At 39.3% G+C, this 12,700-nt stretch overlaps 1 protein-coding gene across 4 annotated transcripts in view; it reads left to right on the forward strand.

Moving 5' to 3' along the window:
* The first annotated feature begins 1,252 nt into the window (after positions 1–1,252).
* rbm33a (RNA binding motif protein 33a) overlaps positions 1,253–12,700 on the forward strand; it is a 29,278-nt gene continuing 17,830 nt past the window's right edge. For 3 of the 4 annotated variants that reach the window (XM_085418882.1, XM_085418884.1, XM_085418883.1), the window contains exons 1-7: positions 1,254–1,434; positions 8,810–8,888; positions 9,278–9,326; positions 9,752–9,825; positions 9,924–10,239; positions 11,957–12,109; positions 12,463–12,637. In XM_085418882.1, coding sequence (XP_085275008.1) covers positions 1,416–1,434; positions 8,810–8,888; positions 9,278–9,326; positions 9,752–9,825; positions 9,924–10,239; positions 11,957–12,109; positions 12,463–12,637 — 865 coding nt within the window. In that variant the 5' untranslated portion in view covers positions 1,254–1,415. Of the gene's footprint in view, positions 1,435–8,809; positions 8,889–9,277; positions 9,327–9,751; positions 9,826–9,923; positions 10,240–11,956; positions 12,110–12,462; positions 12,638–12,700 lie in introns of all 4 variants that reach the window. The other variant, XM_085418885.1, reaches the window with a different exon arrangement.

Genomic DNA, 12,700 nt, shown 5'->3' on the forward strand with positions numbered 1-12,700 from the left:
AGTGCAGAAGCTGTCTACTCTTCCTTTAGGGAGCAAAGTTATCAGAGAGTTGATTGAGACTTGGCAAAAGGATAAGGAAGTACCTAGCACCACTGTCCCTTTTAGGGAACAGTCTCCACTAAAGCTTTGATATTGTGCAAGAGTACAGGTGTGTTTTTTATAGCAAAAAGGAAGATAAAAGTTTTGGTTTTAAAATGTATTTTTTGGAATTAGAAAAATAAAACTGCAAAACTAGAATTTAAAAAAGGCTTTATTTATAACAGGATTACCACTGGTGTAAGTGTTATAAAAACCTCATCAGCCTTGCCGAAATAATGCATGACAAAAACCATTATGTTTCTATAACATTATCCTTCCATTAGTGCAAGTAGTTCCCCAACACAGGTGGAAATCCTAATTTTTCATACCTTGGAAAAACATTACAAGGAGAGGTTTGAAGGCAGGATTAATCCAGCTAAAGCATGTTCATTCTTAAATGATTATTAAAAATTGAATGAGTACCATGAATGTTTAAAGCTGTGGGGGAAAGAAGCAGAAAACATTTAAAGAACAGAGAGCGCATAGGAACTTAAAATGTGCATCTCTTTTTCCTCTGTGGATGATGCTTAACTACAAAAAGGAGAATAGATTAAAGGTATTGCAGTGCAATGTACCCTTCATTTTATACTTTTCAATAAAGTTTTGTATAGTACTGAATTTTGTAAATGAGCTGGTACTTATGTAGTGCAGAACTCTATTTGAGCATTTAAAGTGCTTTCTTACTGCAGTCCTTATTCATCCAATCAAACACATACACAATTTTTTTTCTATGCCTAATGACTTTTAAGAATTCACACGCTCACGCTCGGGGGAAACTGCGGGTTCAGTATCCCCAGTAAATCATGCATACTAAAAGTGCTGGGAATCAAACCACCAGCCTGATGGTAGACCCGCTCTACCTCCAGAGCCACAGCTGCCCTAACCTGAAAAAAGGCTGAAAAGGTCACTTTGAATTTATAGGTAATACACTTACTTACCAATATGCCACATAATATTCAGATTTATTATTGTGTTAATGATGTATGCTTTTTGTAGAACTAATACGAAGTCAACTTCATACCTTATCCAGATGTAAAGTAAATATCCCTCCCTCATCTTGCATGTAGCCTAGTAGTAGAGGGCGAACATATGTCTACGGAGAGAGCTCGATTTCCTGCAGCAAACCGATCCAGGGAGCTGGACTTTCCCCACCCACAATGCATCATCGCTGCAAACCCATCTCTAGCATGCTTGTATCCTGGTCGTGATCTGAAGTCATTGCCGCATAGAAGCTCTTGCCAGTCTCATATTTTAAACCATGAAAATGGTGAAGTACTGAAGATTAAATGCACTCTGCAGTACAGTAATCACACTTTAAGCGGGACGGGCCTTGCATCATGTCATCCAACGACCAGGGTGAGTAATATCAGTTGATTTTGTCGATAGTGTTAAGTTAGCCTCAGAGCTAAGTCAAGCTAACTTAGCTCGTTCGTACTGTCAACAGACGGCTTCAATGAGAGAAGGCCGCACGCTAGCCATTAGCTAAACCAGCTTTGTAAAACGAAAACGAATATAAGCAGACGAAAATACCGGACACAACGTTAACTCAACAAGTTTAAATTTGTAATACGCTCCAGCTGTGCATAATTCCCAAAGCTATTGTTAATACATTGAGGACAAAGTCAAGCGCTGATTAGCGTTGAATTTCCTTTTTGGCCTGTTTGCTAACATTATTTGCAAATACGCTCGCTGCTAGTCTGGTATCTGGTGGGATTAAAAAAAACCCACTTGATTCCTGAATAGCTAAGCATAATATAAAATAAGCCATGGGTCCTATTTGCTTTCTCTTGAATTTTAAAGCAGATATAATGGTTCTCTAATCAGGTATTTTCCCCTTTTTGATCGCAGTAGCGCTTTTATCGATAGCTAATTTTGATAGCTCAAGGTAGTCGCCACCCCCCACAACATACTCTTTTATGGATGATTAACACTGATTATGCACCTAACTACCTGCAGTGCAGGCTGTTATTCTATGGCTTTTTCGCCAGTATCGTAGCTATACTCACAACTGCACATTTCTATAAGGGCACTATGACGCAGTTAACGCGGTCCGTATGTCCCCATAGTGATTCCTACATTGTGTTTAGATAGCATTGCTTTGTAGAGGCCATCTTACGATCACAATTACAGTAAGAGTTAATACATTTGATTACAAGCGGTAAAATACAGGCACCAGACTCTAAACACTTGAACAAAATTGGGATCATTTGGATTTTGGAATTGGTTGGGACCCCAAGGCCGGACTGACCAATGGCTTTTACCTCAAATAAAACCCATACAGAGATTGGATCTCTAAGAGATTGCTGGAGGGGGCAGTTAAAAATGTCACTTTATTCAGTATAAATAAGAGGATGATAATGCATCAAACAGCTGCAATCCTATTTTCTACACATCAGTTGTGCTACTACATTGGCAGACTACATTTAGGAGGCCATACTGACTTGGATGAAGGACCTCACACTGGATGACTGAATTGCGACTTGGCGGCAACCTAAAATAAAAATATTGCAACCAGTCGGAATAGATGGCTTCCCCTTCCTGAGCCTACTCCTGCAGAGGTTTCTTCCTGCTTTCTTTTTCCCCACTGTTGCCAAGTGCTTGCTTAAAGGGTGGTTGTTTGTTTGTTGGGGTTTCTCTCTGTTATTGTAGGGCCTTTACCATACAATATAACTTGCTTTGATTCGACTGTTGTTGTCACTTGGCCCTGTATAAATACAATTTAAATGAAATATTATAGCGTTTAAATAAGACCACATCTTGCTAGCTGTCTGATATGCACCACTGAACAAGTCATGATGAAACACACTGCATTGGGACTTTGTTAAACAGCAGTAAAGAGCCACTACAGGCATTAGACATGAGATTTCTTACCAAAAACAGATTTTATGTTTTGTTTTTTACTTGTTTGTTTGGTTTTTTCCATCTACTTCTTCTTATGGGTTATTTTATTTGTCTTTATGGGCCAGCTCTGGCTGTATTTTTGCCTGTATGTAATTTAGCAAGCAATCACACTTAGATATTTTATTTTGATTACCGTTTCTGACAGCATGAGCATACTGGAATGCTATGGCCTTTCTTTTTGTCAAGTTCATATGTTAAATTAACCAGTTATTCTCCTGCACTGCATGAATGCAGCAACTTTTTTAGCCTAACTTCAATGCCAAATGTAAGAGTTTGTGATTCGTGCCTTTAGCAGTCCATTAAACAACTGACTCATACATAATTATTGTTGACACTGATGGCGGTCAACTGTACAACAGTTTTTCTGTTGAAATCCCATGCTCAGTGCATGGCTGCTTTTCTAGGATGTTATTTAAAAATGGCAGCTTTATCAGGCTCTACTGTCAGAGTAGATTTTCGAGCTGAAAGCACAGATACAGAATAATTAGATGAGCAGAGACTGAATTATTAGGCAACCCAGATTCAAGAGCCCATTTTAAAGCTGCTAATTTGCCCTTTGAGTAGAATAACTTTTGCCAGAACAGAAAATGTGCAAATGTAAAAATTAAAATTGATAATAGGTTAATTAAATTTTGCTACATTATTTTCAGGGTCTTGAATATAGTTCTTGTTGCATCACTGACACACAGTTATTAACCTCTGAGCACACTGCCGGTGGAAACCTGCATGTCATGCCTTGTGTGTGTTTATGTGTGACACATGCTTCCTGCAACAGTTGTTTGGTACTTAATAGCACAAGTGGCTCTCTCGTTGACGTTGCCATAGACTGTAGACAAGGTAGTAGGCTCTGTGAATGATGAAAATGTCTACCAGTGGGAGTTCATTGTTAAACTTGTTTTTAATGGTTGGCTGTGCTGCTGTTGGCCGACATGCTTCCATTCGCTTTATCTTTATTAATTATTGGAATTATTTTTGGAGGGAAAGACGTGATGTGTTGCTTCATTCTGTTTGAATACTCTGAAGGTGCAAAGCGTTCTCACTACAGATACACCCGACTTCCCACCGTCAGCAGTGACTCCCGCCATGCTGTGTAGCTTTTAACACTTTACTGATAAAACAGAAAATTATTCTGAATTACATCGTGTAATTTACCAGATAAAAGTTTCATGCTCGACTGTCTGTCAGGGAGCACCAGCCTTAGTTTTGGGGAGGGTCATGAAGGATGGTCTGCTCGAGATGGGTAGAGGCGAGAAAGGTTCATGGATGTAGAAGGACGCCCATGAGCTAAGCTTGATATTTAAATCACAATTAAATTACCTGAGCCTCTTCCAGCTTTGTCGAAGTCAGCAGAGCAGAGCACATTGTTATATCCACCCGTCTTAGAATCAAAGTAGAGATCGCAATTTTCTTGGTTGAGTCTGATTTTTATTTATTTATTTTGTGTGACCTTTCATTATCAGCTTTTGCCAATCCTGATTTTCTTTCTAAGGGGTATAATTGATAGCGTGCACAAAGAAAAATCAACTTTTGCTAACAGGACGCTGACATTTTTCTCTCATACCAAGGCTTCTGCTTTGTGACTGGCTCTGATGTCTTTAGATTGATGGATAGCTGGATGGTTTTGGATAGCTTTAGCTTTAGTTGCGTTTGGTAGCTTCTTTAAAATGTTTATGTGAGGGTGTTTTAAGTGTCTTATTAAGTTTGTTGTTACAAATGTTTTCGTGCTAGTTTCATGCCTTACTTTGATTAACTTTTTGTTTTCACTCACACTGAAGCGCTTGCATGTTAATAGGAATTTTAGTATGTGGCCTGTATGAAACACACTGGCTGGTAATTGGATATAGAGGGCTTACAATGCTGAAAATGCACTGATTCCAATCCCTGGCTGATCAGTCAGTGCATCCCTAATTTAAACAATTTCAATTTGTCAGTATTTTGAGCATCCGTCCCTTTTTTTGCTCATATGATGTCTGGCTTTCAGAGAATCAGAGGTTGCATTTTGCGCATTTGCTGTGTTCTAAGTGTAGGGATGCTATCTTGAATAGAATGAGCCTGACAGATTCTATTCAAGGCTGTTTGGAAAACCTGCTAAAATTGAGTTCTTCAGATTTAGGTGAGCCCACATAATTTGATCTGTGTTCTTTTATCTCTCTGATTTAATTCTGAAAGTTCTGATCAGAGTGGTTAATATCTCAGCTGCTTTGACATTCATTGATCATGTTGCTGCAGTGAGTTTTACCCCAGTTGCATCAGGGTCTATAACGTTTGAACGGAACATTTATTGATTTAATGGAGGCCAAATCTGCGTCAGTGCTAGCCATTTTCAAACAAAACCTAAAATCGGGTTATTGATCACTGCCTTTAAACTTATCAGATGTGCCTTTTTATTGACACGAGGCCCATCGCTTATTGAGTACACATCATTGTACACTGCACTCCTTTGTATTATGTGTATTTTTTAACCTATTCCTATATAAATAAAGTTGGTTTGCCTGAATTGGCTACTGTGACAAATTAAGATCGTCCATGATAGACGATCTGTGTTCTTTCTCTGAAAGGTTTCAAAGAGTTTGATCAGTTTGCGTAATAGGCTCTTGATACACATGTCATTGCAACAATAACGGCAGTTTGTTGGGGTAAGGAGCATGTGCAGCAGGGTGTTTGCAGTTTAGGGGCATTTCAGATTGTGAAAAGCACATGGTCTGTTGCAGGGCTGCAAAATTATGGCCAAAATAATAAAAAAATAATAATAAAAAGATGGACAATCATTTGATTATTGATTGCTTTTATTGAGGAAAAATACACTGTGCTACATTTCAGGTAACTAAAGAAGCTTTTCAGTAGGGCTGGGCCATATTATACCGTTCACGGTAATACCGGTATAATGTTAGGCAACGATAGGAAAATGAAATATCGCGATAGAATGGGAGTAAAACGCGCATGCGCAGTGCCTTTGTTTTCATACGCACATGGCCGATTGTTGAGTGAAACAGATGAACCAGAATTGGTTTGTAAAAATGGTGCAACTTCCGTGATGTGGAACTGGTTTGGTGTTTGTCCTTCAGATACACAACAAAGCACATTTTTTTGCAGAACATGCAAGCGGCCGTTCTAAGATGCTCTTAAATCTGGGAGAAATCTGGGTCCTAAACTCCGTATGCTTCAGGTCAAACAACACTGCAGCATCACTTAGAGTTAAAAACTGTCTAAATTCTTTCATCTTTAATAAAACGATCAGCATTGCTGCTTTACCAGGTGTAACTATAAAGTTCAACTTCCAGGCATCCATGAAAACAAAAGTTATTACATTTAACGGAGTTAGAAGTTAGCAGGAAGCTAGCGGAAGTTAGCTCGCTAGTTTCGCTAGTTACCTAAGCATGATATTGCATGTTCTGACTGAGAGATTTCTGAAAAAATTCAAATGTACAGCTCTGCTATCACTTCCAACATAAATGAAGACAGGAAACTAAACAGCAGTGACGTTTGTAGGGTTACTGAAGTTTGGCTAGCTGGTATATAATGATGTGCTACGTGATCGCTAGCGACACAGCTATGTTAGCATAACATAAACAGTGAAGCTGGAGGACGAACACTAACACTTTTCCACTTATAAAAGTTAACGTGAAGGTTCTTCATGGTTAGAGACAAATGCAATCGCATGGCAGGATGCTGTAAACGGACCAAACTTCAGTCAGGAGAACAACTGAGATAATCCATCCACAATACGAGGTTAGTCATTAATATACTGCAACAACATGGGAATAGAGCAGCTACCAGAGAATTCAACATTAATGAATCAATGGTACAGAAGTGGAGGAAGCAAGAAGAATGAGTTTAATAAAGTTTGATTTATCTGACTGCTTTGTTTCGCTTAATGTGCCTTATAATCCCGTGCACCTTATGGTCCGAAAAATGCGTACTGCACACTGCAGTTTAATGTTGCAAAGCACCTCTTTTTAACTTCAGTGGATATTATACATGGTTATGCTCAGGATATGTCAGCCCATTTCTACTGGAAATGCCTTTTGGTTAAACTTTCAGCAAGGAATTTGCATTTGCACTGTTACATTTTTATAAAGCTTTAATGTACATAAAAACCAGCTTCTTGTTTAAGTGAAAATAAATGGAAGGTTGTCTTTTTGCGCTAGTAATGTTGTGGAGTTGTATTTTGTCTCGCATCAATTATATCGTCGGTTATATCGTTATCGCAAATTTTCAAATATATATCGTGATAAATATTTTTGGCCATATCGCCCTGCTCTACTTTTCAGACAAGGTGTTTATTCACTTGACTCAAGTGCATCTCCTAGAAGGAAAATATAAAGTATTTCATTCCATTAATCAAACCTGGGCGATGGATATGACTAAAACTTGTAGCAAAGTACTTGAAAAGAGATTCCTCTTTATTTACCCTTTGATTGTTTGCATATAGTGCAGGTTTTGCTACTTTGGAAAAATGATTGCGCTGAGAGGTAGCCCATCTTTAGTCCAGTAAATGTATCATTTTTCTGAAGCTTTCATTATGCAAAGTGTTTATTGGGTGCTTATTTTGGCTAAATGTGATTGCATTGGTTTTTCAGTGTATTTTTGTGAGCTGGATGGAAACTGATGCACTGCACAGGCTCACTTTCATGGATGTCTGAGCACCCATTGCTTTTTCCCTCAGCCTTTATTGCAGAGCAGTTTGTGGTGTGTTTTCAGGGAGTTGAATAAGTTCATTGTGTTGCTGGTTGGTTGACAAAATTTGCCTTAAATACAAAGTATTTCCAAAGAACAAATGATGTTCTCTTCACCACCTGCTGTATTAGACATTTGACGTTTGTTGTATTTCTGTCTTTTAACATTATGTTACTTGTCCAGACTAGTCCAGGAAAATTGAAGCTTTGTTGCACAGGGAACAGCTGTGATTGGCACATGCAGGCACGTGGTCAGGTGCTGATTTAGGAAGCGCTTGATTTGCCTCTGCTTTGTGTTCCATTGGGGAAGCACGCGTTTTCAGTGTCGCTTGATCAATTTCAATTAATTGTGGGAAGCCAAAATGGTGATCGAGATTAAAATTCAATTAATTGTGCAGCCCGATTCCATAATGTTAGTCTAATGCTTTACATATTAAAGGAATTTCTTAGCTTTAAGATACATAAAATATATATTCGTAAAAGCGCTAGTTTCCAACCCAAAATTTAAATATTTTAATATATTTTGATTTACTACAACTCAGCTTTAACGTGATGGTGGAGAAACATGCCCATCTGCGTTAGTCCTGCCAAGACATAAATTCATGTGTGGCTTGACGTTCAGCTCAAGTGTTGCATCATGGCCGGTAGAAAAGAGACACTAGTCTTCAGTGTTTTTGACCAACATTTGCAAAGTAAATGTAAAAGTTTAATTGTACAGGCAAGGAGCCTCCTCCATTTTTTAATGGATACACGGTCCCACTAAAACAAGCATCATAGTGAGAATAATAGGCCTATGGCATATGAAGAAAATGTGGGCTATGTCTCACCTTAAAACTAATTTTTATATATTTTGTAGTTATTTTAAGCCGTTGCCAGATTTCCCAAATCATGTTGAAAATGCAGACATATTTATTTTCATGGAGTGATTTTTATCCTGCTTTATGTGTAACGAAGTGATTGTTCATTGTTAAATCTTACTAACGCCGCATGTGATTTGGTCTTAACAGATCTGCATAAATGATAAAAAAGTGGCTCGAGCCACTATCCTGCTTGCCGCCTACCACCCACCTCTAAATCCATGTGGGAGCCTTCTGTTAGTATTTTACGTTGCTCTTGTTAGAGCTAATGTTGAAGCACAACTGTCCTTTTTGCAGATTTTGACTTTGATGAATATGACAAACCCGGTGCTGAGCGATCACGCAGAAGGAGAGGTGAAGATCATGATCTTGAGAGGTAAACTATTGCATCCATCTCTTTATTATATTAAATGGCACAACCTGCTGTTATCATTGAAATGTGTGTAATGGATTTTGGCCTGTGTTTTAGAACTTTTACATCCCTTGTATTGGTCAAGATGCTGCTGAAATTACTTATCTTTTATTGCAATAATATTATTATTGTTAAAAGTTGAGAATTTTTTATATATATATATATATATATATATATATATATATATATATATATATATATATTTATTTTTTTTTTTTTAAGAAGAGTTTACCTAAACAGGTTTAACTTGCTAGTTGAATAGAGAGTTGACAGTATTATGTAAGGCAGTATTAAGTAACATGCTGATGTCTAACTCTACTCACCTGTCATTGTTTGTCTTTTTGCTACAAAAGTGATTTGGAAGAGGATTTGTTGGAAGAGGACTGGCTGTCAGGTAAAAAGGTAAGAATAAGCTAAAAGCTTTTAAAAGTCACATTTTTTTTGCTGTGTGTGCGCTTTGTGCCAAGCTGTTGGTATGGTTTCTCTGCTTAAAAACCGGAAAACAACATCCTAAACATTAGTTGATGGTGTTTGTGGAACATTTAGAAAGTGATGCGATCAGTGGATTTGTAGCAGGTGGCTCCTCCACAGGGGGAATTGTTGATGTGAACCAGGAGGAAGTACAGTGGACAAAAAAGCACTCTGTTGACCTGTCCAGATTGCCTTCACCACATGGGAATAGAGCATCCTTTGGGGTTGGAGGTGGTCCCCTGCCCCCACACCTTAAACAGACACACCAACACACGCACACATCTAAAGAACAGTATGTTTAACACCATAATGGCCCTGTTTGTTTGTTTGTTTGTTTGTTTGTTTGTATGTTTCAGAATCCATCAGAAATGTCAGATGAAGAGCTGAATGATGATCTTCTCAGAAGTGATGATGAAGACGTAGATCAAAGGTAATCCACTTATATCTGTGTCCTCATCTTTGCTTAGACTTCCATCATCCCTCATTTCTGTTTTATGGGATGTTAAAAATGTTTTCACTTCCTCTCAGTGGTCAGGATATCAGCCTCAATACCACATATACCCTGGGCACATCCTATGACCAGCAGGACAACTCACAGGAAGCAGACTATACCGATGACGTTGTGAACCTCGGTGCAGAGGGCTGCGAAGAAGGGGATGTGGAGGAGGCGGAAGAGTACCAGCAAGAGGATGAGGCATATACAGAGGAATATGGCCAAGAAGATGGCGCAGAGATTTCCGAAGACCAAATGGGCTACGCTGGAGAGCCAGCAGAGGCTGACGACGACTATCAGGATGGTGTGCTAAACATCCAAATCAATGAGCCTATTGATGGTGAATTTCAAGTGAGTTCTCACATTTCCTCAGTTGTTCAAATCTATGCCTAAACACACACACATTTCTCTCCCCCTTTTCTGCCCAGCTCTATTGTGTCCAAGAGATAATGTCAATTTTCTTGTCTCAGTACAGGGTCAGTCAGGATTGAAAATCTATTCAGGAGAAGGAGATGTTGGTCGGTGTTTTTTGGCAGGGGAGGATTAGATTCATTATCACTTCCTGCCAGTTAATTTCTCCATCTTGCTGACAAAGTTTTGTTGACAGCTTGTTTGGCGTGAGGTAATGCTCTGCTGTCGCCTCCAAATCCCTGTGCCATTGTGACCTTGGGCCTTGTATCTTTGGGGGAGTAAGAAGCTGCTTTGTGTCAGGGAGATGTGCTGCCAATCGGCAGAGGTTAATGTGGGGGGCTTTTATCTCTGCCTTTAGACTGGATCTGATAAAGTCTCATGCAGGTGAAAAGATTATTGACCTTCCCGAGGACACTCAATACAGTTTTCTAATGATTGATGTGAGTTTCCCTTTTATTCGTTTTCCTTTCCTCTTAGCCTGGGCTAAGAGGATCAAAGATAAGACCAGATCCATGTGCAAATGTCTGTTATGCTCCATTTACCATGGTGTGATTGTGTGTGTCACCTGACAGAGATATATTAGCCTACCGTCTTTCTCCAAACAACGATAAGATGTTGACCTTCTTAGCACAAGTGGCTGCCTATTTTGGATTGGATATTTTGGAGATGTCTGCAGGTGTGGAGGTGTATTTCAGCTATCTGCAATGCCTGTTTACAAGGTCACTAGACTGCATGGCCTTGACATTTTGCTCACTGTGGTATTCATTGAGCATTTTGTGGAACAGTTTAAAGGATTAAGCTGTTCTTGTGCCTCCCTTGGGGCTTACTGTCCATCCGCCTGGTTTGGTTGGAATATCCCCCCCCCCCCCCATTTCTGCCTTTTTACGTGGAGCTGCTGCTGGCAGGTTAATGGAGCACAACACCTAACATCACCTAACATCACTGCAAGACATACAATCTGACCTTATTCAGCCATTGGTATTTGTTAGAGGGTATTGTGCAGTTCGGATGCTGGAATCGCTGGCAGCTCATATTCCAGCTATGTTGCACCTTTTGTGTGTTGATTTTTTTTTTTTTTTTGACTGAGTTGTGTATTTGGATCACAGCTCAGTGTTTGCATCATGGGTTGAAGTGAAATCAGCGTGGACAGTAACGGAGTGATTTGTGAGGAGTCAGTCAATGATATTTTCACCATCATTGAAGCGGGGAGGAGTGTTTTTATCTGCGCCTGCATTTCTGTATATCATGTCAAACATTTACATCTCATTGAATTTCAAATGCTGTCAGGAATAGTAATGAAGCCTTGCTCCTACTGTTATGATAATTTGGGTTTGGAAGGGGTGGGGTTGTCTGGTGCCTCCCCAAAAACCTCACCATAGCATTTTTATTTTATTTATTTTTTTTGTCCTTTTTTAATGAGAAAAGTTGAAATTTTATCAATCTGCACTGCAAAGTATGTCATCATGTCACCTCTTGCGTTCATTTCAGCTCTTAGTGATGGGAAAAAAGATAATCTATAACAGCATTTTTATTAAACAGAATGTTTTTTTATTTTCAACAGAAACAGGAAAAATAAAAAATTATTTGCTCATTGCCGGTCCTAATCAGAAATCTGTTGTCAATTTATTGATGCATATTAACCGTTTCATCTTTAAAGGATGAAGAATACGAAACCCCCTATGGTGATGAGCCTCTTGATGAAGATGGAGCCCAGCAGGAGGAGGGCGCAGGGGAGGACACAGAGGAGGTGGAGGGAAATCAGCAGAATGAAGACACTGCTGAAGGGAATAGAGTCTATGACATGGAGGAGGTATTCTGAAGCCAGCTTCTTTAGATTCATTGTTTTTATTTCAGTGTTGAAACGGGATGAACAAGTGGTGCTACAACTTCACATGGTACAATCAAGCTTGAGGGCTGGCTTTGTTAGCTAGGAATGCATAGAGCTTGATTGGTAGCAATGGGAGTATATGCTTTAACCTTCTGGCTACTGGCCCCCAACTGTTGGTGTATATTCAATAAACACCAGCATGAATTTTAGGATGTCCTTTCATGCAATAAAGCCAATGATGAAATTAAACACAGCAAGCCACAGAGTAAAAATGGTGAAGCAAATGTTAGGATAGGAGACGTCTTCTGTTTCTAACATCGGAGCATGTCCTTCAGGGTGAAAATGAGGCTGTGCGAGAAGAAGAAGAAGAAACAAAGGAGGAATCGGATGAAGAAGACGAGGAAGATGAAGAGTCTGGCCGCATAAGGTTCAAATCTGAAAGAAAGGAGGGCGTTGTTGTGCGCCTGGCAGATGCAGGCTCCAAAAGGCGGAACATCCCTGAAACACTAGGTACAAATTATTCCTGCTGGGAATAATTTATTCTGTATCCACTGACAGCCTGAATGCTTAAAG

Source organism: Rhamphochromis longiceps, linkage group LG9, assembly GCF_057381845.1.
Source record: "Rhamphochromis longiceps isolate RC_006_pf linkage group LG9, R_longiceps_female_GT1.1, whole genome shotgun sequence".
NCBI lineage: Eukaryota > Metazoa > Chordata > Actinopteri > Cichliformes > Cichlidae > Rhamphochromis > Rhamphochromis longiceps.